The sequence below is a fragment of the Coloeus monedula genome (assembly GCF_965178545.1).
Source record: "Coloeus monedula genome assembly, chromosome: 4".
NCBI lineage: Eukaryota > Metazoa > Chordata > Aves > Passeriformes > Corvidae > Coloeus > Coloeus monedula.
Window position 1 is genome coordinate 24,765,561 of NC_138784.1, and position 24,540 is coordinate 24,790,100.

The 24,540-nt window shown below is 55.4% G+C and overlaps 2 protein-coding genes across 2 annotated transcripts; both read left to right on the plus strand.

The window, feature by feature from the left end:
• The first annotated feature begins 1,953 nt into the window (after window positions 1-1,953).
• GGA1 (golgi associated, gamma adaptin ear containing, ARF binding protein 1) lies at window positions 1,954-12,418 on the plus strand. The gene is made up of 17 exons (XM_082280951.1): window positions 1,954-2,106; window positions 2,493-2,577; window positions 2,883-2,958; window positions 3,570-3,668; window positions 4,890-5,013; window positions 5,500-5,600; window positions 6,681-6,761; window positions 7,159-7,296; window positions 7,426-7,507; window positions 7,702-7,809; window positions 8,097-8,252; window positions 9,000-9,064; window positions 9,203-9,381; window positions 9,490-9,773; window positions 9,984-10,153; window positions 10,391-10,501; window positions 10,674-12,418. Exons 1-17 carry the CDS (start codon window positions 2,076-2,078, stop codon window positions 10,782-10,784), a joined length of 2,001 nt encoding a protein of 666 aa, XP_082137077.1. The 5' UTR covers window positions 1,954-2,075; the 3' UTR covers window positions 10,785-12,418.
• Window positions 12,419-14,427: 2,009 nt separating this feature from the next.
• SH3BP1 (SH3 domain binding protein 1) lies at window positions 14,428-23,895 on the plus strand (the record flags this gene model as incomplete). The annotated part of the gene is made up of 18 exons (XM_082280987.1): window positions 14,428-14,528; window positions 16,277-16,319; window positions 17,759-17,863; window positions 18,252-18,328; window positions 18,610-18,721; window positions 18,819-18,895; window positions 19,273-19,408; window positions 20,022-20,090; window positions 20,484-20,574; window positions 20,867-21,009; window positions 21,107-21,218; window positions 21,314-21,395; window positions 21,674-21,754; window positions 21,862-21,978; window positions 22,437-22,528; window positions 22,707-22,836; window positions 23,002-23,117; window positions 23,564-23,895. Exons 1-18 carry the CDS (start codon window positions 14,467-14,469, stop codon window positions 23,893-23,895), a joined length of 1,977 nt encoding a protein of 658 aa, XP_082137113.1. The 5' UTR covers window positions 14,428-14,466.
• Window positions 23,896-24,540: the final 645 nt, after the last annotated feature.

Here is a 24,540-nt window from a genome sequence, read left to right on the forward strand (position 1 = left end):
CTAAGACTGCACCCCTCTGTCAAAGCCGGGACAATCATCCCTCTGCCGAACTTAGGACTGCACCCCTCTGCCAAAACCAGGGCCATACTCTGCCCCCATAAGCTGTGCTCATCCAGGCCTCTGGCCATCACTTCCCTCCACAATGGGCTACAAGCTAATTATAGCTCCAGTACTTTCCCTCCGGAGCGGTGTTAATTACAACTTGGAGCCTCACTCCGTCCAAACCTAGCTTAAAATTCCAGCTGTCGGTAAAAATAAATCGAGGGGGAAAAGGTTGTTCCTTACACATCATCTAGCCGCCTCTTACAGGGAGCAAAAATTCAGATTCCGATCTTTTTCCATTGGCTGCACTTAGGGTCCTTGTTATATGGAAAGCAGATGTACCAAAGGGGAAAGAGACTTCTAAATCTGTGAGAAATAAAAGCAATGTCGCCGCTGACAGGACTTTTATGCACGAGTTCACTCGCCATTGTTTGCAACCAGCCGAAAAGAGGTGCAGCTTTCCTCCATTCATCCTGGGCTTGTTAACAACTGGGTGTTGCCAAAGACAGGAAAACAAACAAGCCCGAGACTCAGACAGACCGAAATCTGAGCAAAAGGGGGCTGTGTAAAACACCAGCCTGTAAAACCTCTCATTCAGAGGCATCGCTGTGGGGGACGGAGCGATGCGTGCCTTCTGTGCAGATCGTACATGACCTGGAGGGCTCCTAGGGATGACTTCAGGATTCTCAGAAAAATCAAAGGAATAGTGACATGCAGGGCTGACTCATAAGATTAAAATAACCTGTGTAAAACGTGCCTGAACACAGCAAAGGGAAGGATGTTGCAATTTTCTATGAAAGGCACTTAAAAAGGGCTTTGTGATGCAAGGCAGTAACAGTTAAAAAAAGAACTACATTCAGGCGCCCCAAAGTGCTTTTTAATGACCAAAAAAGCCCTCACCAAAACAATGGCTATCCATAAGGAAAAGCCATTAGGTGCGACAACAGGGCAGTTCCCCCGTCAGCCATGGGATTAGCACTGTAAATGAGTAACCCAGCACGGGACCGCTGGGCTCAGACGCCCGTCTCCACATCAGAGGCCGGAACGCCGAACAGGCTGCATTGTGCTCTTATCGCCGAGGCTCTGCAGGGCCAGCCCCAGCCCCTGCCGCTGACACCCTCACCGGGCACCCCTCAGACAGGCGGGGGCCTGCGCTCCCCAAAGCTCCCCGAGCTCGCTCGGGATCTGAAAAGCAGGAAAGCGAGCTACGAAAGCAGCGAGGCGGGGAGAAGCCGTGCTGCTCCTGCCAGGACCCCTGGGGCACGGAGAAAACAGGCGGTATTAGGTGTCACAGCTGCGCTGGCCTAGATTGGCAGAGCCGCACGGAAAGCGGGCACAAACGGAATTGGTTTTCCTGCAACGCTCCGGCCATTTCCATTCACCAACCACCCCCCCAGCCCGCCCCACACGCTGCTCAGCCGGGCACAAGGGCCAGGCCGGGTGCTGCCAGAAGATCAGCTGCTATTTAAAGATCAGTGCAGGGGACCGCACTTGCTGCCATTCATATTTATATTTATTTTTATTACTGGCCGGCACCCGACCCCGGCTCAACTCCGCGGCCCAGGCGGGCGCGCAGCGCGCATGCGCCGCAGCCGCCGGGCCCGTGTCCTTTTAAAGGACACGGCGCTCGCCGCCCGCCGGAAGTTCCCGTTCTCCGCACCGGAAGTGGCTTCGCCTGCCAGTACACCGGTTCTTCCGGGAGGGGCCGGCTCGGCCGGTTTCCGCGCGGCCGCTGCTTTCCGGCGCTCTGCCCCGCCCCTCTCTCGCTTGCCCTCCGTGTCCTTCTCCGGGCGGGCCTTCCGCTTCCTTCCGCATCCCGCGCCTTTCCTTGCCCCTGCGCGGTGAGCCCATGGTGGAGCGGGGCTGTGCTCCAGCAGGGGGCGCGCTGGCGGCGGAGCGGCGCTCTGCACGGCCGACTTCCGGGTCTCTGTGTCCAGAGGGATCGGGACTCTCCATGGCGCGGCCGCGCCGGGCCCGGCGGGAGGGCGGCGGCGGAGCGGCGCTGCCCCGGTGAGGAGCCGCGGGCCTCCGACATGGAGCCCGAGACGCTGGAGGCGCGCATCAGTGAGTGCGGCTGCGACCACCGCTCCCTTCCCGATGGGGCGGGGAGGGCGCGGGCGTGGGGGGGCGCAGGGGCGTGAGGGAGAGGGGCTGGGGGTCGCACGCGGGGGCCGTGGCTGCTGGCGCACCTGGGGTCTGCGGGCGAGACCCCAGGGCCGAGCCAGAGGCAGGGGTACGGTGGGCCAGCAGGGAGGAGAGGGCGAGAGTTTGTGCACAGGGCTGCTGTGGGAAGGGGCGAGTGGACACGACTATGTTTCTCCTCCCACGCCGTCCCCATCTACTGCACCCGCTGGAGTTGGCAGGGAGGGAGTGGGATCACCCTTGTCCCTCCACAGGGTGGGAGTCTGCTGGGTTTTTTTTTTCTCACCGTCCCCTCCTCTTGCCCGCAGACAAAGCCACAAACCCCCTGAACAAGGACCTGGATTGGGATGGTATCAATGCGTTCTGTGAACAGCTCAATAAGGAGCTAGAGGGGTAAGTGCTTTGTCCTTTCCCCAGGCTTCTCCAGGTCACAGGCCTGGTTATGATTTCCCACCTAGTAAGATCCAATGGAATTGTCCCAGGAGCTGAATAGGCATGAAGGCCCTCAAGGTGGGGGTAGGTGGGGGGTCATGGTCCTCTAATGGAAGGTTCCCTCAGGGTTTTGAGGTGTCTTGGTGCCTTATCAGCATCTTCAACTTGCAACATGCTTTTCAACTCTGGATTCCCAGACAGAAATACAGGTGCCAGGCTTTTTGTCAATAACCGGCAAGCTTTTCTTTTCCCCTCACTCCTTCCAGTCCTCCACTTGCCACCCGACTTCTTGCCCACAAGATCCAGTCTCCACAGGAATGGGAAGCTATCCAGGCCCTCACGGTAAGGGCATCTGCAGGCTGGTAGAACTAGATGGAGGGGCAGGGCGTGGAGATGCTCCAGCTTGACTGGAGAAGCATGGGAAACTTCGAACTCCCTCTGAGAGAGCCCTGGAGCACCTGGGCCCTTGGGTGGGAGAGGGACTGAAGGTGGTTCCACAAGTCAGGAGAGGTTACTTGGAAAGGTTTTGTTCCTAGAAGGATCGTAGCCTGTTGAAGTTGATAGGAAGCTTTTTGGCTTTTGTTGTGGCCTTGGCAGTGCTGGGTTAATGGTTGGACTCTGTGATCTTGATGGTATTTTCCAACCTAAAGGATTCTATGATTCTTAATCATGTTGTGGATCCACACTTTGAGACCCTGCTGTTTGTGACCTCTCTAAGGGTATCGCTTTGTATGGGCTGTTGAGCCACCTCTGCAAAAACTGGCCCCAAAGACGAGACTCTTGCTTCCCTGTGGGCGGGTGCTTGACCACCTGGGAGGGAAAAGGGGACATCCCTCTGCGCTGCTGTGACAATAGCCACAGGCTCTGTACCCGGTGAGGGGGGAGCAGGAGGGAGCTGGCTCCTGATCCTGCTGCTGACCCCATGCTGGGACTCACCTGACCCCTCTCCCCAGGTGCTGGAGTCCTGCATGAAGAGCTGTGGCAAACGCTTCCACGATGAGGTGGGCAAGTTCCGCTTCCTCAATGAGCTCATCAAAGTGGTGTCCCCTAAGGTGGGTCTCACGGCATCATGCTGGAAGGGACTGGTGCCTGGTGGCAGGAGGGCTTTGGGAAAAAGTGGTGGTTGAGCAGACAGGTCAGACACCCACTGGGATGGGGGGAAACAAGACAGTGTTAGTAGGAGATCTAGTCCTTGTTTCCCAGTGAGTTTTCTGGTGGGAAGGTGAGTTTTCTCCCCGCTGTTCCAGGCTGATTCTTGTTGTAGGAAGTTGAGGGCCAGCTGGACATGGTGCAGCCAGCACTTGTGAGACTACTGAGCTCACGTGTGTGCCTGGAGTCACCTTCCCTGCATCCCTGTTGGGCTCTGTCTGTGCTGCATGTGCTCAGGAACCTCCCCCAGCTTTGACATGACCATGTCTCTCTGGGGTGTCCCAACCTGATTGAGACACTCTTGGAGGGCAAGCCCGGGCTTGGTCACTGGTGTTCTGGTGAGTCCATCTGAAGGACCAAGTCATTACCTGCTCCTTTGCTGATGCTGCTGTTCCTGCTGCAGAACAAGGTGTGTGGGCTCACCTGCTCAGTCAAGGCAGTGAACACCAGCACGTGTAGAGTTAAGGGAACACAGGCTAAATATGACTAAGGAAAAGCTTTGTCTGCCAGTCACAGCTTGTGATCTGTGATGATGAATGGCCAGGGACAGTGACACCAGCATCCTAAAGTGCTCCTGCTTGGCACCCTAGAGTATGTCCTCTGCCTTAAGCCACTTGCCTCTGGTGGCACATGCACTGTTTCTACCACCAGTGCTCCCAGCAGACCCATGTGAGAAGGCTGAAAGATGATTGCATGGCACCTGCTGGGTGCTGGTCATCTGGGGCTCACCTTGCTCAGTGCCCTGCCTCAGAGACCATTACCCACATCCCTCTCTCAGCCCTGCTGTCCCCCCATTCCTAAAGGGCTGCCTTGCTGAACAGCTTCTTTTTGCAGGACCCTTGCCTTCACAAGGTGACAGGAGACCTGCCTGAGCCATCCCACCTGTCCCTGTGTGTCACTGAGCAGCTGCTGCTGCAGCATTTCTCACAGCTCTTGTTTTTCCTGTGGTGGAAACCAGGCACAGCATAGGATGTGTTGCAAGGCCCTCGTGAGCTTTCCTGCTTGCTTCCTCTTTCCTCCTTGTGCCGTTGGGAACGGTCTCACTTCTGGGAGGGTGAGGAGAGGAATAGGCCAGACTTGAAACAGCTCAGATCAGCTTCAAGGCACCTCTTCTTTTCCTCTAGTATCTTGGCAGCCGGACATCAGAAAAAGTGAAGTCAAAGATCCTGGAGCTGATGTACAGCTGGACATTAGGGCTGCCTCATGAGGTGAAGATCTCAGAAGCCTACCAGATGCTGAAGAAGCAAGGTGAGAGGCAGTGGTCTGGAAGGGGAAAGTGGACAGATGGTTTGCCCTCTCGCATTTTTTGTCTGGGCAGAATCTGAAACAAGTTCTCCCTTCCCTCTGCCCAGGCCCAGGACATCCATCAGTCTGACTCAGCACCAGGGTCAGGAGAAGGAGCAGGTGCCTTGGGGCTCCTGGCTGAGCAGAGGGAGTTGCTGGTGATGAGTTGCTGGGTTGGAGAGCACATCTGCTTGCTCTCATGGGAGATGGGGCACTGGAAAGGTCTGGGGCTGAAGGGCTGTGAATGCTTTGGCAGTACATGCTGGAATTTTCTAAGAGGGGATATTTATGGGGAATGGAAACACAGTCCAGGATCTTGGGCAACAGGATAACCCACATACCCTCAGTCCCAGCTGGATTTGGTGGGCCATTAGGGAAAAAAGACATGGGTGGCAGTGCCATCCCCAAGTGGGTGAGTCCTCCTGATCTCTCCTTTGGTTTCTACTGCAGGGATTGTGAAGTGTGACCCAAAACTTCCCGATGATGCTCCTTTTCCACCGCCTCCTCCTCGACCCAAGAACATCATCTTTGATGATGAAGAAAAATCCAAGGTAAGGGCTTTGTGCAAGAAGAGGGACAGTAGGCATCATCTTCCTGCTCCAGTATCTTATGTCCCCCTGATGTGGAGATTCAGAAAGTCAAGGTCCCTTGCTCTCCTTCATTAAATGCATCACAGGAATGATGAGGGCCTGTTCCAAAATCATGACAAAGGAAACATCCAGAAATGTGGGGCATGTGGGTCTGTTTGACCTTTGGAGCACTTAGCTGTAGGATGGTCCAAAGGGCGAGGCACTGACATTGGCCCAAGCAGGTTCTGGGAGGTTTGCTGCTGTGAGCTCTCTAGACTTCTAAGTTATCTGGCCATGAGGTTTAAATCCCAGCCCCAGATGCTGCTGTTGTTATCTCTTCCCCACCCCCAGCACTGCAATCTTCTTATTGCCCAACCATTTATAGCCACCTGGACCCATCCTGTGTTGTCTTTCCATCAGAACTATGTCACCACTCAGGCAAACCTCTGTGTTATCAGTGCTGATACATTTCAGCAAGTATTGGGCTCCTCTGGGTCTAGTTCTGCAGCAGGAGTGTGATGCCAGTTTGCTGCAAGGGGTATAGTTTGCCTCCATGGGTCAGAGTCTGCAAATGAGGATTTGTAGGTGGGCAGTGGGACTGTTCACTGACTATGGAGAGGGAGAGAAAGTGGGAGCTCTCCCTCTTCACCAGCTGTACCCAGAAAGAGGCATGTGAAGATGTTCCAGTAGGAGTCCATTACAATGCCACAGCAATTCTTGCATAAACCAGGCTTTCTTCCTGTCTCAGTGCTGCTGCACTCCAGACTCTCCATGGTGGGTAATGGGCAGGCAGGAGCAGGTTTTGAATGCAGGGATCTTCATGGAAAGACCTAGCTTGCATAACCAGAACCACAACAGGAATAGGACAGCTGGTTGTACTTCTCTCCCTGGTGTGTGATAGCCCACAAGCTCCTGTGGCTCAGCTTTCTAAACGGTTGGAATTGTTCACTGCCTCTGCCAGATACAGCTTTGGGATGGGAGGAACTCTTGGCTCTAGTGTTGCAAGAGTGACTCCAGCTGCCATCTTTCAGCTTGGGCTCAAAAGTACCTTCTCTTTTGCAGACGCTGGCTCGCCTCCTGAAAAGTTCCCATCCTGAGGATCTCCGGGCTGCCAACAAGCTCATCAAGGAGATGGTTCAGGAGGTGTGGCTGGGGAAAAGGGGAGCTGGGGGGTCATGGTCTGGGTGGCAATGGTTAGCACCAAAGGAGGACTGGCTCTGCAACCTCATGCAGACATATGGAGCTTCTGCCCAAACTTTGGCTGCAGCAGCTGTGAAAGAGTCCTTGTGCAAGTTCTGCCATCCCCTGGCTACTAGGAAGAATGGCTCTGGGTGCATTTTGTGGCCCAAGCCCTGCTGCAGCACTAGATCTACAGCAATTCCATCCCTGTCGGGCATGTTCCTGCCCAGAAATGGCCTGGAGTTTTCCATTGGAGTGGGAGCTATTTTGAGGGCAGTGCGCTTTAGTCCAGGGTGGTTGGCTGGCCCAGCCTTCCTCCTCTCCAAGTTAGGACATCCTTCCCCATGTGCTTCCCCTCCAGGACCAGAAGCGCATGGAGAAGATCTCCAAGAGGGTGAATGCCATTGAGGAGGTGAACAACAACGTGAAGCTGCTGACAGAGATGGTGACAAACTACAGCAAGGGGGAGACAACAGAAAGCAATGAGGACCTAATGAAGGTGAGGAAAGGCGATCCAAGAATCCTCCCTGGACTTAGCAGAGATGGGTGACCTTTATCCCCTCATCCTCCTGCCTGTTTTGCACACCCAGCTGATGCTCACCTCATCACTCTTTCTCCTCTCCCCCAGGAGCTGTATCAGCGCTGTGAGCGCATGAGGCCCATGCTTTTCCGGCTCGCCAGTGACACAGAAGACAATGATGAAGCTCTAGGTAAACATATCTGGCCTTTTTCATTCCTGCTGAGACTGCCCTGGAGGTGTCAATATACCCTGGTGCATCTGCAGAATGGTGAAAACGCTCTCTGCAGTGCTTTTGTTTGCAGCAACTTGGGCCTTGCTTTGAAGAGATACACAAAGTTGGGGTATAAAAGTTACTCTCTTCACTATTTTCACTCTTACTTTCAGCGGAGATTCTGCAAGCCAATGACAATCTGACCCAGGTGATCAATCTCTACAAGCAGCTTGTACGGGGAGAAGAGATCAATGGGGAGACAGTGGCCGGTCCCCTTCGAGGTGAGCAGACTTGAGGAACAGGGACAAGACTTGAGGAGGGTCAAGCAGAGGGACCCTATTGCTGGTTTCCTGCAGTGTAAGAGAAGACCGAGAGAAGTGGAAAGGGGAAATCTGCGGGAGCTTAGAGTGGGGCTGGTGAGATAAGGAAATGGTTTGTGGATGTGCCTGGTGCATGAAGAAAGGGAACTGGAAGGGAGAGCAGGGGGGTGTGAGGAAGGCTGAGAACCAGCCTCAGCACACTGCGTAACCCTGGATAATGTTTCTGACTCTCAGCTTTTTTTTTGCAGGCAGCACCTCAGCGCTTCTAGATCTGTCTGGCCTGGAGCTTCCAGCAACATGCCCTTCCTACCCAGCCTTGCCCACCCTTTCAGGTGGCTCAGCAGTCCCTGTGCCTGACCAAGCTGTCTCTGTCTCCTTGCTGGATGATGAACTCATGTCTTTAGGTGAGAAATCCAGAGCAAAAGCTCCTTATTCTTTGACTCTGCATAGTCTGCATAGATGGTTCTTCTTTGGCAGGAACATGAATGAGAGCTCTGGTAGAATTGAATAATAAAGACAAAGAGTTGTCCTTCATTTAGTGTGAGGGAGAAGGAGGGAAAGACCCTGCTGTGGTTCTGAACTTCAGTCCCATGGTGTTTTTCTGGCTAGTCAGAGAGAGCCTGTAGGCACGTGCCCACTGATTTGCTCTGGGAAAACTGACCTGGCAGGTAAATCAAGAGTGATGCAATGGACATCCCCAGATGGGATCACAAGGGTGGGTCACCCCCATATTTACTGCTTGCTGTTGAAGTCACGAGCTGTCAACAGATGCATGGGACTTCCAGAGCTGCTCACATGAAGTCATGGGAGGTGCCAATCCTAGAAAGGCTCTAGAGTCCTTCTTTGCACAACAAAGTGTCTGTTTCCTAAGACAAGTGCTTTTGAGTACCACAGCATCAAGTAGACAACGTGGTCAGTCAGATTGGTCAGGTCAGTAGTATTCATTTTTCTGCTAACTGCAGTGAGAACTAAACTATAAATGAGGATATCTGGACAGAATAAAACCACTATCACCCTCCTGCCTCTCCCCCATGCAAGGATGGGGGCCAGAGATGGAGACCACATTGGCGGTTCTGCCCTGCTGCTTCTGTGTCTTATTCAGGCCGCATTTAATGCTCTTACTGCTTCATGTTTGCTTTTACTCCTGGCAGGCCTGAATGACCCAGCACCACATCCTGTCCAGGCTGGTGACAGCAGTGGCTGGAACAGCTTCCAGGTAATGTGCTGAGAGCTAGGGCAGAGGATGGGGAGGGTGGCAAAAGCAACAAAAGTAGTTAGAGAAACATGCTACATCTGATGGTTGGTGCTGATACGCAACCCTGCTTGGGGGCTCTCCTGTGCACTCTTTCCACAGTCATCAGACAGCAATGAGCTCAGTATCACCCCTATCGCAGCAGCACCACCAGTCAAAGCAGATGCTGGTGCATCCTCTCCCAAACCGTCTCCTAGCAGCAGTGGCCTGGATGACCTGGACCTCCTGGGCAAGACACTGCTGCAGCAGTCTTTGCCTCCAGAATCTCAACAAGTGCGATGGTAAGCACTTGGTAGTGCAGTCTAGCATCTCTCCCCATTGTTTCCATTTCTGGGGTGCTGGATAGCACTTCAGTGCCCTTTTCCACTCCTTGCTCTCTCCCCCCGCAGGGAGAAGCAGCAGCCACCCCCTCGGCTCACCCTGAGGGATCTGCAGAACAGGAGTAGCTCTGGCACCACAGCCCACAATCCCAGTGCTCTGCCTGTGCTTCAGAGTGTTTCCCCTAACCCCACACTGCCCCTGACCTCAGAGCTGCCTGCCCCTGCTACACTTCCAAAAGCTGCCACCACACCAGCAGGAAGTACTGCAGTCCCACCACGGCCTCCTGCCACTGCGCTGCCCCAGGAGATCTCGCTGGCCAACATCACTGTGCCTCTGGAGTCAATCAAACCCAGTGAGTCGGGGAAAAAGAGGGGGGCAGGCGTGGAGGGATTAAACCCTGCACACATGGAAGGGAATGATGTGAAGAAGCTTCTTGTTTGTTGGATTTTGTGGAGGCTGAAGAAGAATGGTGTCACTTGTATGGAGTTAGGGTGATGGGGAAAGGTGCTGTAAGGCCAATTCGCTCCTGGCTGACTGCTGCCTGTCCCCATCTTTCCCCCAGGCAGCATCCTCCCTGTGACAGTGTATGATCAGCACGGCTTCCGTGTCCTCTTCCACTTTGCTAAGGATGCCCTGCCCGAGAGGCCTGATGTGCTTGTGGTGGTGATTTCTATGCTTAGCACGGCCCCGCAGCCCATCCGCAATATTGTCTTTCAGTCTGCCGTCCCCAAGGTAAGACAGCTGCTGGGGCTGAGGTCCCCAGACTGTGCCAAAGCATGATTCTACTTCTGCAGGAAAGGCAGGGTGGGTGGAGAGAGTGCTGTGGGCATGGGAGCAAGTTCTCATTGCCTTCACAATGTTTTTTTCTTTGACTAGACAGTGGAAGCTTCCCAAATACAGGAGCAAGGCTTCTGGCTGCCAAGTCACCCTCAGGAATGTGGTCACTCTCTTCTCTCACTCTCTCCCTAGATAATGAAGGTGAAGCTACAGCCTCCCTCAGGCACAGAGCTGCCAGCATTCAATCCCATCGTCCACCCCAGTGCCATCACTCAAGTCCTGCTGCTCGCTAACCCACAGAAGGTAAAAGCATCATCCCTGGGGCATGAGCAGAGGCTGGTCTTGGTGCTCAGGCAAAGCCTCACTACCCTGTCCCTCTTCCCTCTGCTCAGCAGCATCTGAGACATGAATGGTTTGTGCCTCATGCCTTTCTTACCCTGCTTCTGACTGCATATCCTTTTTCTCCCATCTCCAGGAGAAAGTGAGGCTACGGTACAAACTGACCTTCACAATGGGAGAGCAAACCTACAATGAAATTGGGGATGTGGACCAGTTTCCCCCACCAGAATCCTGGGGAAACCTCTAGGGCCACATGTTGTAGGCACTACACTGCAGATTCCTTAGGAAGCCAACCCTGTGGGGCTGGAGCAGCCTGAGGAAATGGGAGGGCGGGTGGGGGCTGGTGCTCACACTCTATTCTCCAGATGGCCGGGCAAGGGCCAGAGGGAGCGTGCCTCAAGGAGGAGAGCAGAGATGCCAGGAGATGTTCATCCCACAAGACTAGAAGTGGAGTGGAAAGCTTCATATGTGTGAACAGTTGCCTTCCCTGCTCTTCTGAAGATGACACTCCCTCCCCAGTCTGTCCAGCTTCTCTTCTAACCTTGCTTTCCCGCTTTAGGTGCATAGGGGAACAAGGACAGGGAGCTTTAGCAACCTCAGCCCAGGGCAAGGCCTAGCAAACGAAGATCCTTTCCCTTGTCTGTCCCCTCTGCACTTCTCAGCCCTTCAGCTACTTCGTGCTCTATGGTGCTCTCTCTTGTCCCCCTTGCCCCCTCCTTGGAGCTGGGCCCCAGTGATTCCATCTGGTGGGATCACACTGGAGCTGCTGTGGAACAAGGCTGGGCAGAGCCTAGGTATCTCTGCAGCACCAGAGAGCAGACAGCTGCCCTTGCTTTGGGGGGGGTCAGGGGGAGTGATCCTCACATATCTGTCCTAGCTGCTTACAGAGCTGTTGGTGGGAGGTGGGCCTCAGGAGCTGGGAAGGGCCTGCTCTGTGCCTTCCCAGCCCCTTCAGCTGGCATTCTGAACCCCTGCAGCAGGGAAGCCTACACCATTCCCACAGGCTTTATCTATCATAACGAGCTTTAGGAACGGTGGCCAGAGAGGGGCATGCTGTGGGGTTGAGTCTCCCGGCAGCCTCCTGCCAGATGGGGAGAGGAAGTAGCACTTAGACTTCCTTTCCCTCGCTGGGCTGGAGAGCTTGGTGGGGTGGGGGGTTTTCTCAGCTCTTCAGTGTCCTCTCGTGGAGGGGTGGGTGATGGGCTGGGAGTCGGGGGGAGATGGGAGCCCAGCCCATCACCACAAAGCTCTGCACTGGGGCTTAGGGGGGGGTTCAGCTGTGCCTTGTGCACCTTTGCTGCAGCTGAGGGCAGGCCTGGCTCCCTGTGGTGGGGAGGGGGCTCACCCCAGCCGCCTGATCACTGTGACACAAGAGCTGGGATCTGCAGGCACAGAGGAGACTGAGGGTGGCACATCCCAAGCAATCCCAAACCCCATGGGACTCAGGACCATGGGAGCTGCTTCCCATCCCTAAGCTGGTTTGGAGAGGGCCTGATCATAAAAAGCAGAGGTAAGCTGTGCTCTGCATTGGCTTGCCAGAGGTAGAAGGAGGCATGTGTGAGATGGAGGTGAGCAGGGTGCCTTGCACTTCTGGCTTGGGGCAGCGAAGGTGAGGTGTCTTGGAGCTGGGCACAGCAAGCAGTAAAGGAGAGGGGGAAGCAAGGTCTTTATGCTGGGATTCTGCTGTGTCTTACTTCCCTTTCTGGTCTCTTCAGGGTTTTGTATGGGTTTTTTCTTTGCAGATCTTGTTTGGTTCTTGAATAGACTTGTATATATTTTCAGTGCAAAATTCTGTAAATGGAAGAAAAACAAACATTTAAAATGAGACGCCCGGCGCGAAGAATCTGCTGTATTTATGGGAAATAAAGAGTTCTTTCCTGATGCTGCTCCTCTGCCTTTTTACCCAAGGAATGCATTTTTCCTTACTTTCCCTGACCGCTGAGGAGCTTCTCTGCGCCCTGCCCAGCTCAGATCCTGCCCCTGCAGTCCTGTAGTTCATCCCTCAGTCACTCAGGGCCTTGCCACAATGATTTCCCTGCTCCCATGAGCAGGGAGCAGGGATGGTGGAATTCCCCCAGCAGTTCTCAATTCCTTTTTTGAGAGCAGTCAGTTCCAGGCTGTGAACTGGGTGCTGCCCACTTCCCTCCTGCCCCATGGACGGGCAGTGGGCAGGAGTCTGCCTGATAGCCCACGGGAAGCAGGGCTTGAGCTCACTCCCATGCTCCCACATGACTGCAGCATCACCACTGCTGGCAGCAGCCCTTGGAAGCAGATCTGTGAGGCAGCTTTATTTCAGGGGTACAAAGGAGGATCTCTGGCGAGCAGCAGCCCGTCGCTGGGAGCAACTGATATGGCATACAAGGAATGGCCTAGCCACTACTTGATGCCAGTGAAGATCTGGGAGGGTTTTGCTCAATCTTTGCAACAGGTGCTTGAAGTGACTGTGTGTTAGGAGCACACCCAGGGCTTGATGCTGGGGGATCAGATGTGCTCTGCCACAGGTTTAGAACAGCCTGGTGTTTTGGGCAGGGAGGGAGTGGTGCTGTCACCCCACAACCACTTGAAAACAGCTGCCGGCACCACTTTACTATACAGTAACTGAAGACTTGACCCTTGCCAAGGAGCACAGCCCAGCAGTCCCCAAATTTTTGCTCCTCAGGCTTCAGGGCACAGAAGGAGTGGCCCTTCCACCTCATTTGCCTTTGCTGCTTGTCTCTTCTGCCCACAAGCTGACTGCCTCTCATTTGGGCTTGGTTTGCTGCTTCCTTTGCCAGCCATGTAACCCAGCCAACAGCAACCTCTGCTCTCTTAGTGCAGGTGGAAAGTCCTAGCTGCAGGTAGCCAAAAATAAGGTGAGATTGTCATCTCATAGAGTCAGGACCAAAGGTCGGGGTGGTGTGAAGTGGACGTTTCTCAACCAAAAAAAAAAAAGAGAGAGAGAGATGAGCTCTGGTGCAGCTCTGCAGAGAGCAGGCAACACCCGAGGCTGAGAACCGGGAGTTTGCGGTCCCCGTGCTCGGAGGAACTCTGCTCGCGGAGGGGAGCGGGGGGAGGGAGCTCCCCCGTGCCCGAGGCAGCAGCCGTTGGCCGCAGCTCTGTGGCGGTTCCGGGGAGGGAAAGCAGCGTGAGGGGTGCAGGGCGGTTTGCAGGGTGGCTTTGCTGCCTTTGTCACAACAAGGGGCTATGTCGCAGGGGAGGAGGATGGAGCTGTGCCCGTGAGCATGGAGAGGTGCCTGAGGAGTGTCGGCAGAGCTGGGTGACCAGGTAGGGCAGGGTGTACATGAGGTGCCCTGTATGAACTGCACAGCCAGCTGGCACCAGCACGGGCTGCCCCGCGGCACAGCTGGCGGTGGGCAAAGGAACGAAGGGGAACCACCCCAGCTGAGACAGAGAGCAAGAAAGAGCGTGGGCCCTTCACTCGGGCTCGGCAGCGGCATGTGCTTGTCCTGCCTTGTTCTGTGTATGCTGTAATAAAATTTCCCCTTTAAGGCTGGGCTGAAGTTATTTTTACTTGTGGGGTGGTGACAGGAACACAGAACGGAGCAGGAGCCCTGAGCTGTTCTTACCTGATCTGCAGCAGAGGGGCGGACGGAAGAGGAAGGAAGCTCAGAAAAGGAGAGGGAGCAAGAGAAGGGAGTTCAAGGGAGGGGAAAAGAAAGCAGGTAGGGCATCCCCAGGGAGGGACTAGGGAGTGGACCAGCTGGGGAAAGTGAAAAAGAGGGAACGAGGGAAGGAGGAAGAGGAGTAAGGAGGGAAGGAGGAAGAGCAGTAAGGAGGGAGAGGTCCTTCGGAAAAAGCAAGGAGCAAAGTGGCTCCAGGGAGAAGAGGGGAAGAAGGGCTGCAGGCATCCAATGCCAAGCATTGTCGAGGGGTGCTGAGCGGGTACAGCCAAGCAGAGCAGCTCTTGTGGTCTCCTGCTGACTCTCAAGATGATGAAAAGACAGTTTAATCGAATGCGGCAGCAGCTGTCCCATCCCAGCATCACCATTCGGTAAGAACTTCTCCACTACCTGTGCCGGAGGGAGCGAGATGTGGGTCCTGGAGGGCTTGCGCTGGGGCTCAACTGACCTGCCAGTGCTGGTGGCCTGGCAAAAGGGAAAAGGGGGGGGAAAACCTTAGGGTTTAGAGCATCTTCAGCATAAGCTGAGGGGCTTTGGGAAGGCTGCATTGGTGCTGCTCAGCAGTAAATGATCCTCAAGCCCAGCTACCTCTCCCAGGGCCCACAGGTGCTGCACTCACATGGAAACAGGGCTTTCCCAAGCTTGGCTTCCCCAGGATGTGGGGCAGTAGGGCAATGGGGAGGGACCTGCCAGCCACATCCTTCTTGCTGTGCAATGACCAGGAGGGTGATCAGGCTGGGACCTGCCCTCCCTGCTGAGTCTGGGGTGCCCCACAGGAACAAAGTGCCCTGCACAGCTCTAGCCAGTCCAGCAGCATGAGCAGCCTGGAATGCCCTTTGAGGAGAGGACATGGGGTCCTCAGATGGACTCACGGAGGACTTACAGCTTCACACAAAACCCTGTCCCTATCCTACCTCTGCCATTTCCATATTTTCCTCTTTGGCTTTCTAAAGCTCTCCCCTTGCAAAACCCAGAACTGAAATTACAGGGCTGGGCCCTCCCTGCCCAGCCCCCTCACTCCCTTTCTTACTGCCACCTCTGCAGGTTCCCAGCACTTGGTGGCTAAGTGGGACAGAGCTGTCCCCTGAACTACTGAGGTCCTTCAGCCAGCCCAGCAAATCAACCACAGGGAAGCAACTCCTACATGCTGGTGGCCTCTTGTTCTTCTTGCATTTCCTGGAGGGGAGCATGATGCCCTTTCCCATCCCACTTCCCTCAAGATTTCTCATCTCCATGATAGATACACCTCCCTTTTGCTTAATGCCAGGCAGGCAAGTCTCAAGCAGCTTGTGGAGTCCAAGAGCAAGCTCTTCACCTGCTGCAGAGCCTCTCCTCTGTGGACCATGATCTCATGAGCTCTTGCTTGCCTTCAACCAAACCACCCACATTTCCTGCAGCTCCACATCCTCATCCCACATTGGCTTTGGCAGGCAGTGAAAAGAGAGAAACGTGAACTGGGGAAAAAGCAGCAACAGATGGAAATCAAGTGAGGTTCCTGGGGCATAGCAAGGATAGCAGGCTGTGAAGCAAGGCTTCCTCTATGGGAGGTATCGAGGAGGTTTTGGGGTCATGGTGGCTGGTGAGTTTTGAATTTGGTTTTGAGCAGAACCACAGAAAGCTGGGTTTGTGTAGGTATTTCTGGAGGATTGGTCTTGGACCTCAGCTTGACCACAAGGATACCCTTGCTCCAGCACCAGTGGCCCCACAGCTACTGGCTGCAAAGATGTGTGCCAGACTGCAACATCACTGCCCTGGATTCACCTTCAGGGGAGAAGTGGCAGTCAGGGTCAGTAAACATCCTCCTCCTGTTGTGGCCCCACTAAGCACTCTGACTCCAAAAACACAGGCCACATCTGGACTTTTTGACTGAGGTGCACTGAACTGGAAACCCTGTCTGATGGGGTGTCCACCAGCCAGCAAGGTTGGCTCCCTTGCCCTGCTCCTGCTGTTCTTGTCCTCCCAGGCTTGTTCTACCCATAGCCTTGTGTCTGATGGTCCAGGCTATAGCCTGTGGCTCCTGCCTGAGGAGGCGAGTAGGATGCATAAGGACCTGCCTTCCCAAGGAAGCTGGGTGGAGGTCATCCACATTTGCTGATGGTTCCTTCTCCTTCCTCTGCAGAGCCCAAGAAGCAACTGAGCTCCTGTCAGAAGACTTAGTGCAGGTGAGGCGCAGGCTGGGCCGGCAGGCGTGTGTCTGCTTGTGCCTGGGCGTGGGAACCTGCCCCGCTCCTGCCTGCCATTCGCCGTGCCAGCACGTCCAAGTCATGGGGCTGGGATCTGTCTGTGTGCCGGAGGGTGATTTCAGGACCATGGTGTTAAGGGACTGGCAGGCTCCTACTACCAGAAAGGGCTTTCCCAGCTGCTCACAGAGGGATGAATCCTGACCAGGAGCTGTGCTCCCTTTTCACTGGACCAGATGCTCCAGACTGTGGCAGGATGCTGGCAGGTGTGGTTTGACACTGGCCAAATGCCAGGCACCCACAAAAGTCGCTCACTCACCCTCCCCTGCCACAGCTGGGCAGAGGAGAGAAAAATTTAATGAAGGCGTCATGAGTTGACATAAGGACCAGGAGAAAACACTCCAAGGGCAAAACAGGCTCGACTTAGAGGTACAAAGTGAATTTATTACTAACGAAATCAGAGGAGGATAATGAGGAGTAAAATAAGCCCTTAAAAACATATTTTCTTCCTGCAACCCCTCCCTTCTTCCCACCAACAGCGTAGGGGACAGGGCATGGGGGTTTTGGTGAGTTCATAACCCAAGGTTTTCTTCCACTACTCCAAGAGAGGAGTCCTTCCCCTGCTGCGCCGTGGGGTCCCTCCCACAGGAGACAGTTCTCCATCAACCTCTCCAGCATGGTTCCAATCTCACGAGCAACAACCACACCACACCTGCTGCAGCGTGAGGCCCTCCCACGGGCACACAGCCCTCCCAAACTGCTGTGCTGTGGGTCTCCCTTTCCACAGAGTGCAGTCCTCCAAGGACAGGCTGCTCCAGCCTCCTCTCTCCACTGGGTTTCCCACTGGATCACAGCCTCCTCCAGGCATCCACCCACTCTGGCGTGAGCGCCTCCCCCACGGGCTGTGGGTGGATCTCTGCATCCCCTGTGGATCCATGGGCTGCAGGGCACAGCTGCTTCACCATGGTCCTCACCACGGCCTGCAGAGGCATCTCGCCCCGGTGCCTGGAGCACGTCCTCCCCTTCCTCCTCCACTGACTGCGGTGTCGCCACATTGTTTCCCTCACACGTTCTAACCTCCTCCTCTCCTCTGGCTAGAAAAACACTGTGCCCCACTTCGTTTTGATTTTCTTCTTAAATATGTTTTCAGAGAGGCGTTACCACCATCTCTAATTGGCCCAGCCTTGGCCAGTGGCATGTCCATCTTCAGAGCCATCAGGGATTGGCTCGGCCAGACATGGTGGAAGCTTTTAGCAGCTTCTCACAGAAACCACCTCCGTGGCCCCCCCGCTACCAAAAACCAGGCTGCGCAAAATCAACACAGTAGGCCACCCTCACCTAGAGCTGGGTAGAGGGGAAATGGCCTCGAAGTGCCCATGGTTGACAAAATGGCTTCCCCAGTCCCACTTTTCTGCCCCCAGATTGAGCAGAGGATTGAGCCGGCCAAGCGAGCAGCTCACAGTGTGTCCAAGAGGCTCCAAGCCTGCCTGCAGGGACAATGTGGCTCCGAGATGGACAAGCGAGTGGTGAGTAAAATCTCCCCACTGCAGCCTGTGCTCACCCCAGCTCTGTCTCTTGCCAGCAACGGGGATGCCAGGCCCCTGCTTTGCCAGCTTTGCTGAAGGGTGGCCCAAAGCTATGCCAAGCCCAGGTCCCATTGTCAGCAGCGGCCTCCAGCATGTGCCTGGGATGAGCAGAGTAGGGCAACCCTCTCATTTGTCACTAATTTGGGACACTCCTGAAAGAGAGACAGTGTCTTTGCTTTGAATAACCCTCCAAAGCCCTTGTTTTCTGTGTCCCTTCCCAAACCCCCGTGAACTCTGGCACCCATGGTGCCCTGTGGTGAGGAGCATCACACTGTGGCCAGGCACAGTGGTGTCACCACTTCTCTCTCAAATCCTTGGCTCTGTGCAGAAGAAGCTGCCCTTGATGGCTCTGTCCATGGCGATGGCTGAGAGCTTCAAGGAACTGGACACAGAGTCCAGCCTGGGGTAAGTACTGGTGGGAGAAAGGGCCAGGGTGACCCAAAAAGATGCCAGATCCTGGTGGTGACACTGTTTTGGCTCCGGGGTTCCCATGGCTCAAACCATGTCCCCAGAGCAAACACTGGTGTTGGACTGGGAGAGGGGACATCCAGCACCTTCAGCCTCTCATTGCAGAGTAGGGCCAGGGGCTGGCTCAGGGTCCCACGTGGGTACAGGTATAGTGGGGATGTTGGGTCAGAGAGGGGCATGGCTCTAGCACACAGTCATTTCATGTCTGTCCTACGCAGGAAAGCTCTGGAGATGGGTTGCTGCATACAGAGCTCGCTGGCCAAAATCGTGGCTGAGTTTGAGATTGCCCTGGAGCACTATGTCCTGCAGCCGCTCAACAAGCTCAGTGAGGTAGTCCTGGCTGCCCGACTGGCTCCGCTCTCCAATCTCACCGCTTCTTCCTATGTCCCCAGGCCTCCCCCACTCACTCTGGCCCTCTCTCCCCCAGGAGGAGCTCCCCATCATCCTGAAGCGCAAGAAGACCCTCCAGAAGTTGATTTCTGACTGGAACACAATCAAGAGCCGGTATGGGGCACACTGCAGCCCTAGGGGCAGGGGGCAGGACATACAGAGCACAGCCCCCAGACAGGCTGGGCGAGAGAGGAGGATAACTGCCCTGGGGAGTCAATTTCCAACATCTCTTCAGGAGCACCCAGCTAGGTCCTCTCTGCAGGTGCATCTTGCTCTGGGCTCAGATGCTGATTCCATAGCACAGAGAGAAAGGCAGTTCTGCCACTAAAGGCAGCAAAGTCCCACAGTGCTGCTTGGTACACTGATATCACCTCGTTCCAACTCTTGCCAGTGGTAGCCCTTGCCACGCCAGATTTCTCTAGCAGTCTGTGCACCTGTTCTACCCAGCGTCCCTGAGACCATAAATGTGCCTCTTCTCTCCCACCCCAAAGGCTGAACCAAGCTGCCAAGAGTTCCAGTAACAGCACTGGAGCTGGTGCTGGCCCAGGGGCATCTTCTGCTGCCAACAAACTGGAGATCTTGAAGGAAGAAGAGGAGGAGGTGAAGAGGAAGGTGGAGCAGTGCAAGGTGAGATGGTCACTTCCTGTCCCCGTGGATCAGCTGCAGGGCTGCAGACCTGCTCCCCTCCACCAGTCTTGACCAAGGTGACCCCACGCTGAGATGGATTACAGCCAGCCAGCATGTCCTGCCCTCTGAAAGCAAATGGGCCCCTCAAGCAGAAATAGGGAGATGGCCCAAGCCCAGGGAAGAAAAAGAGTAAAGGATTCATAGTGCAAGCTGCTGCAGAGAGGAGGCTCCAGGGGCTAAAGCAGGGAGCATATGGGGCTCCCTCAGGCCGGGAACCAGCCAAGCTAGGATCTGTCATGGGTGGCAGGGAAGTTTCACATCCACTTTCTCCACTTCTGCCCTGTTTCTCTGAAAAGCCCAGCACTTTGGCAGAGCTTGTAAGCTCACTGGAGTTGAAGGTGCAGAGACCTCTTGTGCCAGGACCTTGATCATAGGGCATGTTGCTGCCACTACCCAAACATAAGCAATGGAGGCAAGGAGAAGTCCCCACTGCACCCAGAGAGACTGTCTAGACAATTCACAGAGCAGATGAAAGGGCTTCACAAAGGTGTCTCCTCTTCCTCGGGTGCAAGGGAGGGGATGGAAGAGTGCTCTTTTTTGTCTTCCTTCCCAGGATGAGTACATGGCTGACCTCTACCACTTCTCCACCAAAGAGGACGTCTACGCCAGCTACTTCATCAAAGTAAGTCCTCTGTCTCACTTCTGCCCAGTGTCTGAATGTCAACTGCAACATGTCTGAGCCCAGCCTTGCCCCCATCCACACCAAGTGCCCCAAGCAGGGCAGGGGACAGATCAAGGCAACAGCAGATGCCTATAGCTGGCCTTGCTCCAGGCACTGCAGGTTAATGCCACCGTTAGCATCAAGTGCAAACAAGCAGCTTGTCCTGATGATACCGCTCTCCAATTTGCCCTCTACCCCTCACTACAGACACAGTCCCATGGACCCCAGGCAGGTTCCCCTTGCAGCTCCCTCTTTGCCCTGTCTTCATGTGGGTGCAATGTCCTGGGAATGGGCACCTCTCCAAGATGGGCTGGTGCCAAACTGAATGCTGTTTGCCTGTCCCCTGTCTGGCAGCTATTGGAAATCCAAGCCCAGTACCACCGGCAGTCACTGGAATCACTGGACTCAGCTCTGGCAGAACTGAGGGAAAGCCACAGACAGACAGGTACCCTCTGGCTCTCCATGCAGCCTGGCAAGGGCTGTAGCTGAGCCCAGGGGATACGAGTGTGGCCAGCAAAGCTGGAAAAGGTTCATTTTCCCTCCCTACACCTGCTGCTGCCTCCCATGTTGGGTAGGTTGGGGACTGCATCTTGACATGGGCTGGGGATGCTGCCTGTCTTGCTTCTGCCTCTGTCTGTAGCCAGCCAAGTTAGGCTTGGAGCAGGACGTTGCCATGGCCAAATGGTGGATGGTCCCAGCGTCCACCATCCCTCTTGACATTTTCCTTCCTCTTCCAGAGCCTTCCTTCACTACAGACACCCCAGTGGCAGGGTACTATGGTGTGTCCCTAGAGACACACCTCAAGAGCTTGGGCCGGGAGATTGCACTTCCCATCGAAGCCTGTGTCATGATGCTGTTAGCTTCTGGCATGAAGGAGGAGGTAGGGAGTGCTCCAGACCCCCTCATCACTTTTCCCCCCACAGATGCACTCCTCCCAAACTCAAAATGCATCCCTTCCCTCTTCGTCCCACCCCCAGGGACTCTTCCGGCTGGCAGCAGGCGCCTCAGTGCTGAAGAAGCTGAAGAGCAGCTTGGCCAGCGGCTCCAACGCCCTGGAGGAGTTTTACTCAGACCCCCACGCTGTGGCTGGTGAGTGCCAGCAAGGCAGGGTGGGGAGATATGATTGGGCAGTGCCTGCCATCCCTCAGCTGCCATCAGCTCCACTGCTCCCCCTCTCCTCCCAGGTGCACTGAAATCCTACCTGCGGGAGCTGCCCCAGCCTTTGATGACCTTCGAACTCTATGACGAATGGGTCAAAGTGGCCAGGTGGGTCCAGGCACTGGGGTGGAAATCCCTGGCACGTCTCAAAAAGCCCCCAGTCAACCCCCTCCATCCTTCCTGGCACTTGGAGCAGGGGTGCTTGGTCTCATTTGGGGAGATACAAACACAGTGCCTCCATGGATGCCTGCCTTCACAGCACAGTAAAGCAGGACATCTCCATCTCCAGGGCTATGGCCCCCACGGGGCAGCCAGCACTTGCCCACTGTGTCCCTCTCTGCCACAGGGAACAGGCCGAGCTCTCTGCTCCCCCTTCTCTCTTACAGCTTAAAGGACATTGATAGCCGCGTACAGAGCCTGCGAGACACCTGCAGCCGCCTGCCCCAGGACAGCTACAACAATCTGAGGTGTTTTGTCGGAACGGGGCTTCTTCAGCCCCAAGCAATCACCAGGGGTAGCCATTCCCTCCTCAAATCCCTACCTACTAAACCCTTGCCCTCCTTTCACCCCACAGGTATCTGATCAAGTTTTTAGCCAAGCTGGCTGAACACCAGGAGGTGAATAAAATGACCCCCAGCAACATTGCCATTGTGCTGGGCCCAAACCTGCTGTGGTCACAGCACAGCACAGGGTAAGATCTGATTTGAAGGGGTGAGAGGCAGCTCCCTAGCCCCAGGTGGGGTGCCCTGAAGGCAAATGCCAATGGCAAAGGCTGATCCAGCAGCCTTGAGGCTGGTCTAAAGCACCTACACCTCTTCCATCCTCAAGTCCTGTCCCTTGTCCCCATGCTCCCCGAGTTGCATGTCCCCTCACCGAGCTCATATCCTCTTAGCCACTCTGCAAAGTAGTAGAGGAGGGGGCTGAGACCCAAAGCACTTGTGACATGTGTGGCTTCCAACACCACTGGCCTCCAACACCAAACCAGGGTTCCCAGGACAGGGAAAAAGGCCCATCACCCACGCTGCCATGGCCCTTGGCTGGGCTGCCTTCCCTTCAGACCCTGACCCCTGCAGAATGAACACAAAAACCCATTTGGGGTTAATGCCTCCAAACCCCTTTTCTGATGCCTTCCCCACCCCTGTCTCTCAGAGACCCCATGCAACTGGACTTGGCCTCGGTCTCCTCCATCCAGGCTGTGGTGGAAGCCCTCATCCAGAACGTGGACACTCTCTTCCCTGGAGGTAGGGCCAGGGCATCACTTGGTGGGCTGCAGCAGAGGGTGATGGGGAGAGGAAGGGAAAGGAATATTTCTCCATCTCCAGGAGGAGACAAGCAGAAGGCTGCTCTGGCTCCTTGCTGTGGGGTCATTGCTCTGGGTGGCAAGTGCTTCCTCACAGGATCTCCCTTCTCTTCACCCAGAGGTAGATTTCAATGTCTCAGGCATGTTCATGCCGCCCACAAACACCGGACTTTGCAAGGCTGCCCCGGTGGAAGAGCTGACCCCTGCAACCCCTCCCACCAGCACCCCCACCCTTTTGGATGGAGAGGCGTAAGTCTGATGGGAGCTAGAGGCTCTGGCTGTCCCAGCTCTCCCCATGTCCTCCCTCCATCCTGCCCCACACCAGGGCTGTACCCTCACAGGTGGCTGCAAGGTACCTCGTGGCCAGGACCTCCATGGCCAACCAAAGCCTGACCTGCCCCATTCTCTGCACAGCACATCCAGGGACCCTGAGCCCAGGTACCAGCCGGTGTCACCAGCACTGCCCAGGCCATCTCCTGAAGCTGTGGGGCCACCAGCTCCAACGATGACTGACACCACCACCCACAAAGGTTAGGGTGCCCCAGATGCTTGGGAAATTACACCCCCCAATGGCAGCTCCTGTGCTATAGTCATCATCCTGCTGTTCCTCACAAAAGTGGGCACTGGGGATGTTCCTGTCACCAAATGAGGGGAAAGGCCTCTGGCCAGGGCAGCATGGCCAGGATCCAGCCAAGATGGGACTGTAGGATAGACACAGTATGTCCTCCAGTGTTGGGTTGAACACTTCCAGTAAAGTGGTGTCAAAGCTCATGGCCCTTAGTGAAAGCAAGAGGGAAAAGCCCCCAGAAAAGCTGATGTGCTTGTCTCTTCAGTACATGAGCTGGGCAAGGTGCAATTTGTCCATCCACCTGTCTGCAGCCCCCCTTCCTGACCCATGGCTGGCACTGCAGCCCCCTCTGCCCTTTGGAGAGACCCCAGTGGAGAGAACCCCAGCCCACCTCAGCTTTCTTTTCAGGCAAACGCCCGGCTCCGGCCCGACCCACAATGCCACCACCATGTGTGACACAGCCCCGGAGCACAGCTCCTGCCCAGGCAGCCAGCCCCAAAGCCCTGCCACGACGGATGGTGCCCAGCCGAGCCCCCTCCATCCCACCACCGCTCCCTCCACAGCCAGCACCCCGCCTCAGCCGCGATGCCCCACCATCCCCCAAGCCTTCCACTGGTGAGGCTGACACAGCAGCTGCCATGGACTGTGAGCCGGGAACCACAGAGGAGGGGCAGCCACTGCCTGCAGGAGGAAGCCCCCTGGCCACATCAGCCCCAGAAAGAGAGCCCACTGTGAACTGAACAGGGTGAGGGGCATGGGGGAATCACAGGTCGGGGAGATGGGATCTAGCACCTCTCTGGGATCCAGCAGGCGCTGTGGAAATGCCAGGGCGGCCTGAGGGACAGCATCTCTTGGTCCCCCACCTTGTTCCCTTGGCTCACACCACCGGGTATGTTTTGCCTGCCTTCTCTTGCTCTCCCATCTCCACCTCCCCACACCACCACATCCCTGCCGGGGCCCAGCCACCACTGAGGGCCCAGATCCCAGCCCAGATCCCCCACTGCAGGCACAGACACTGACTGCAGCTTTCGGGCCAGCGCGGGCAGCTTGGCCCCCTGGGGCCATTTGCAGATGCTCAGACATGATCCCAGCCCCATTTTGCCTTGAAACCCATTGCCCCCAAAACACACAGATGGATATATATAAATACAGGTATATATATAAATGCAGATATATATATAAATACAGATATGTATATAAATACAGATGTATGTGTGTATATATATATATGTTTGGAGTGCATGTTCTATTAGGAGTGGCTGAGGGAGCTGAGGTTGTTTGGCCTGGAGAAAAGGAGGCTCAGGGGTGACCTGATCACTCTCTACAACTCCCTGAAAGGAGGCTGTAGCCAGGTGGGGATTGACCTCTTCTCCCAGGCAACCAGC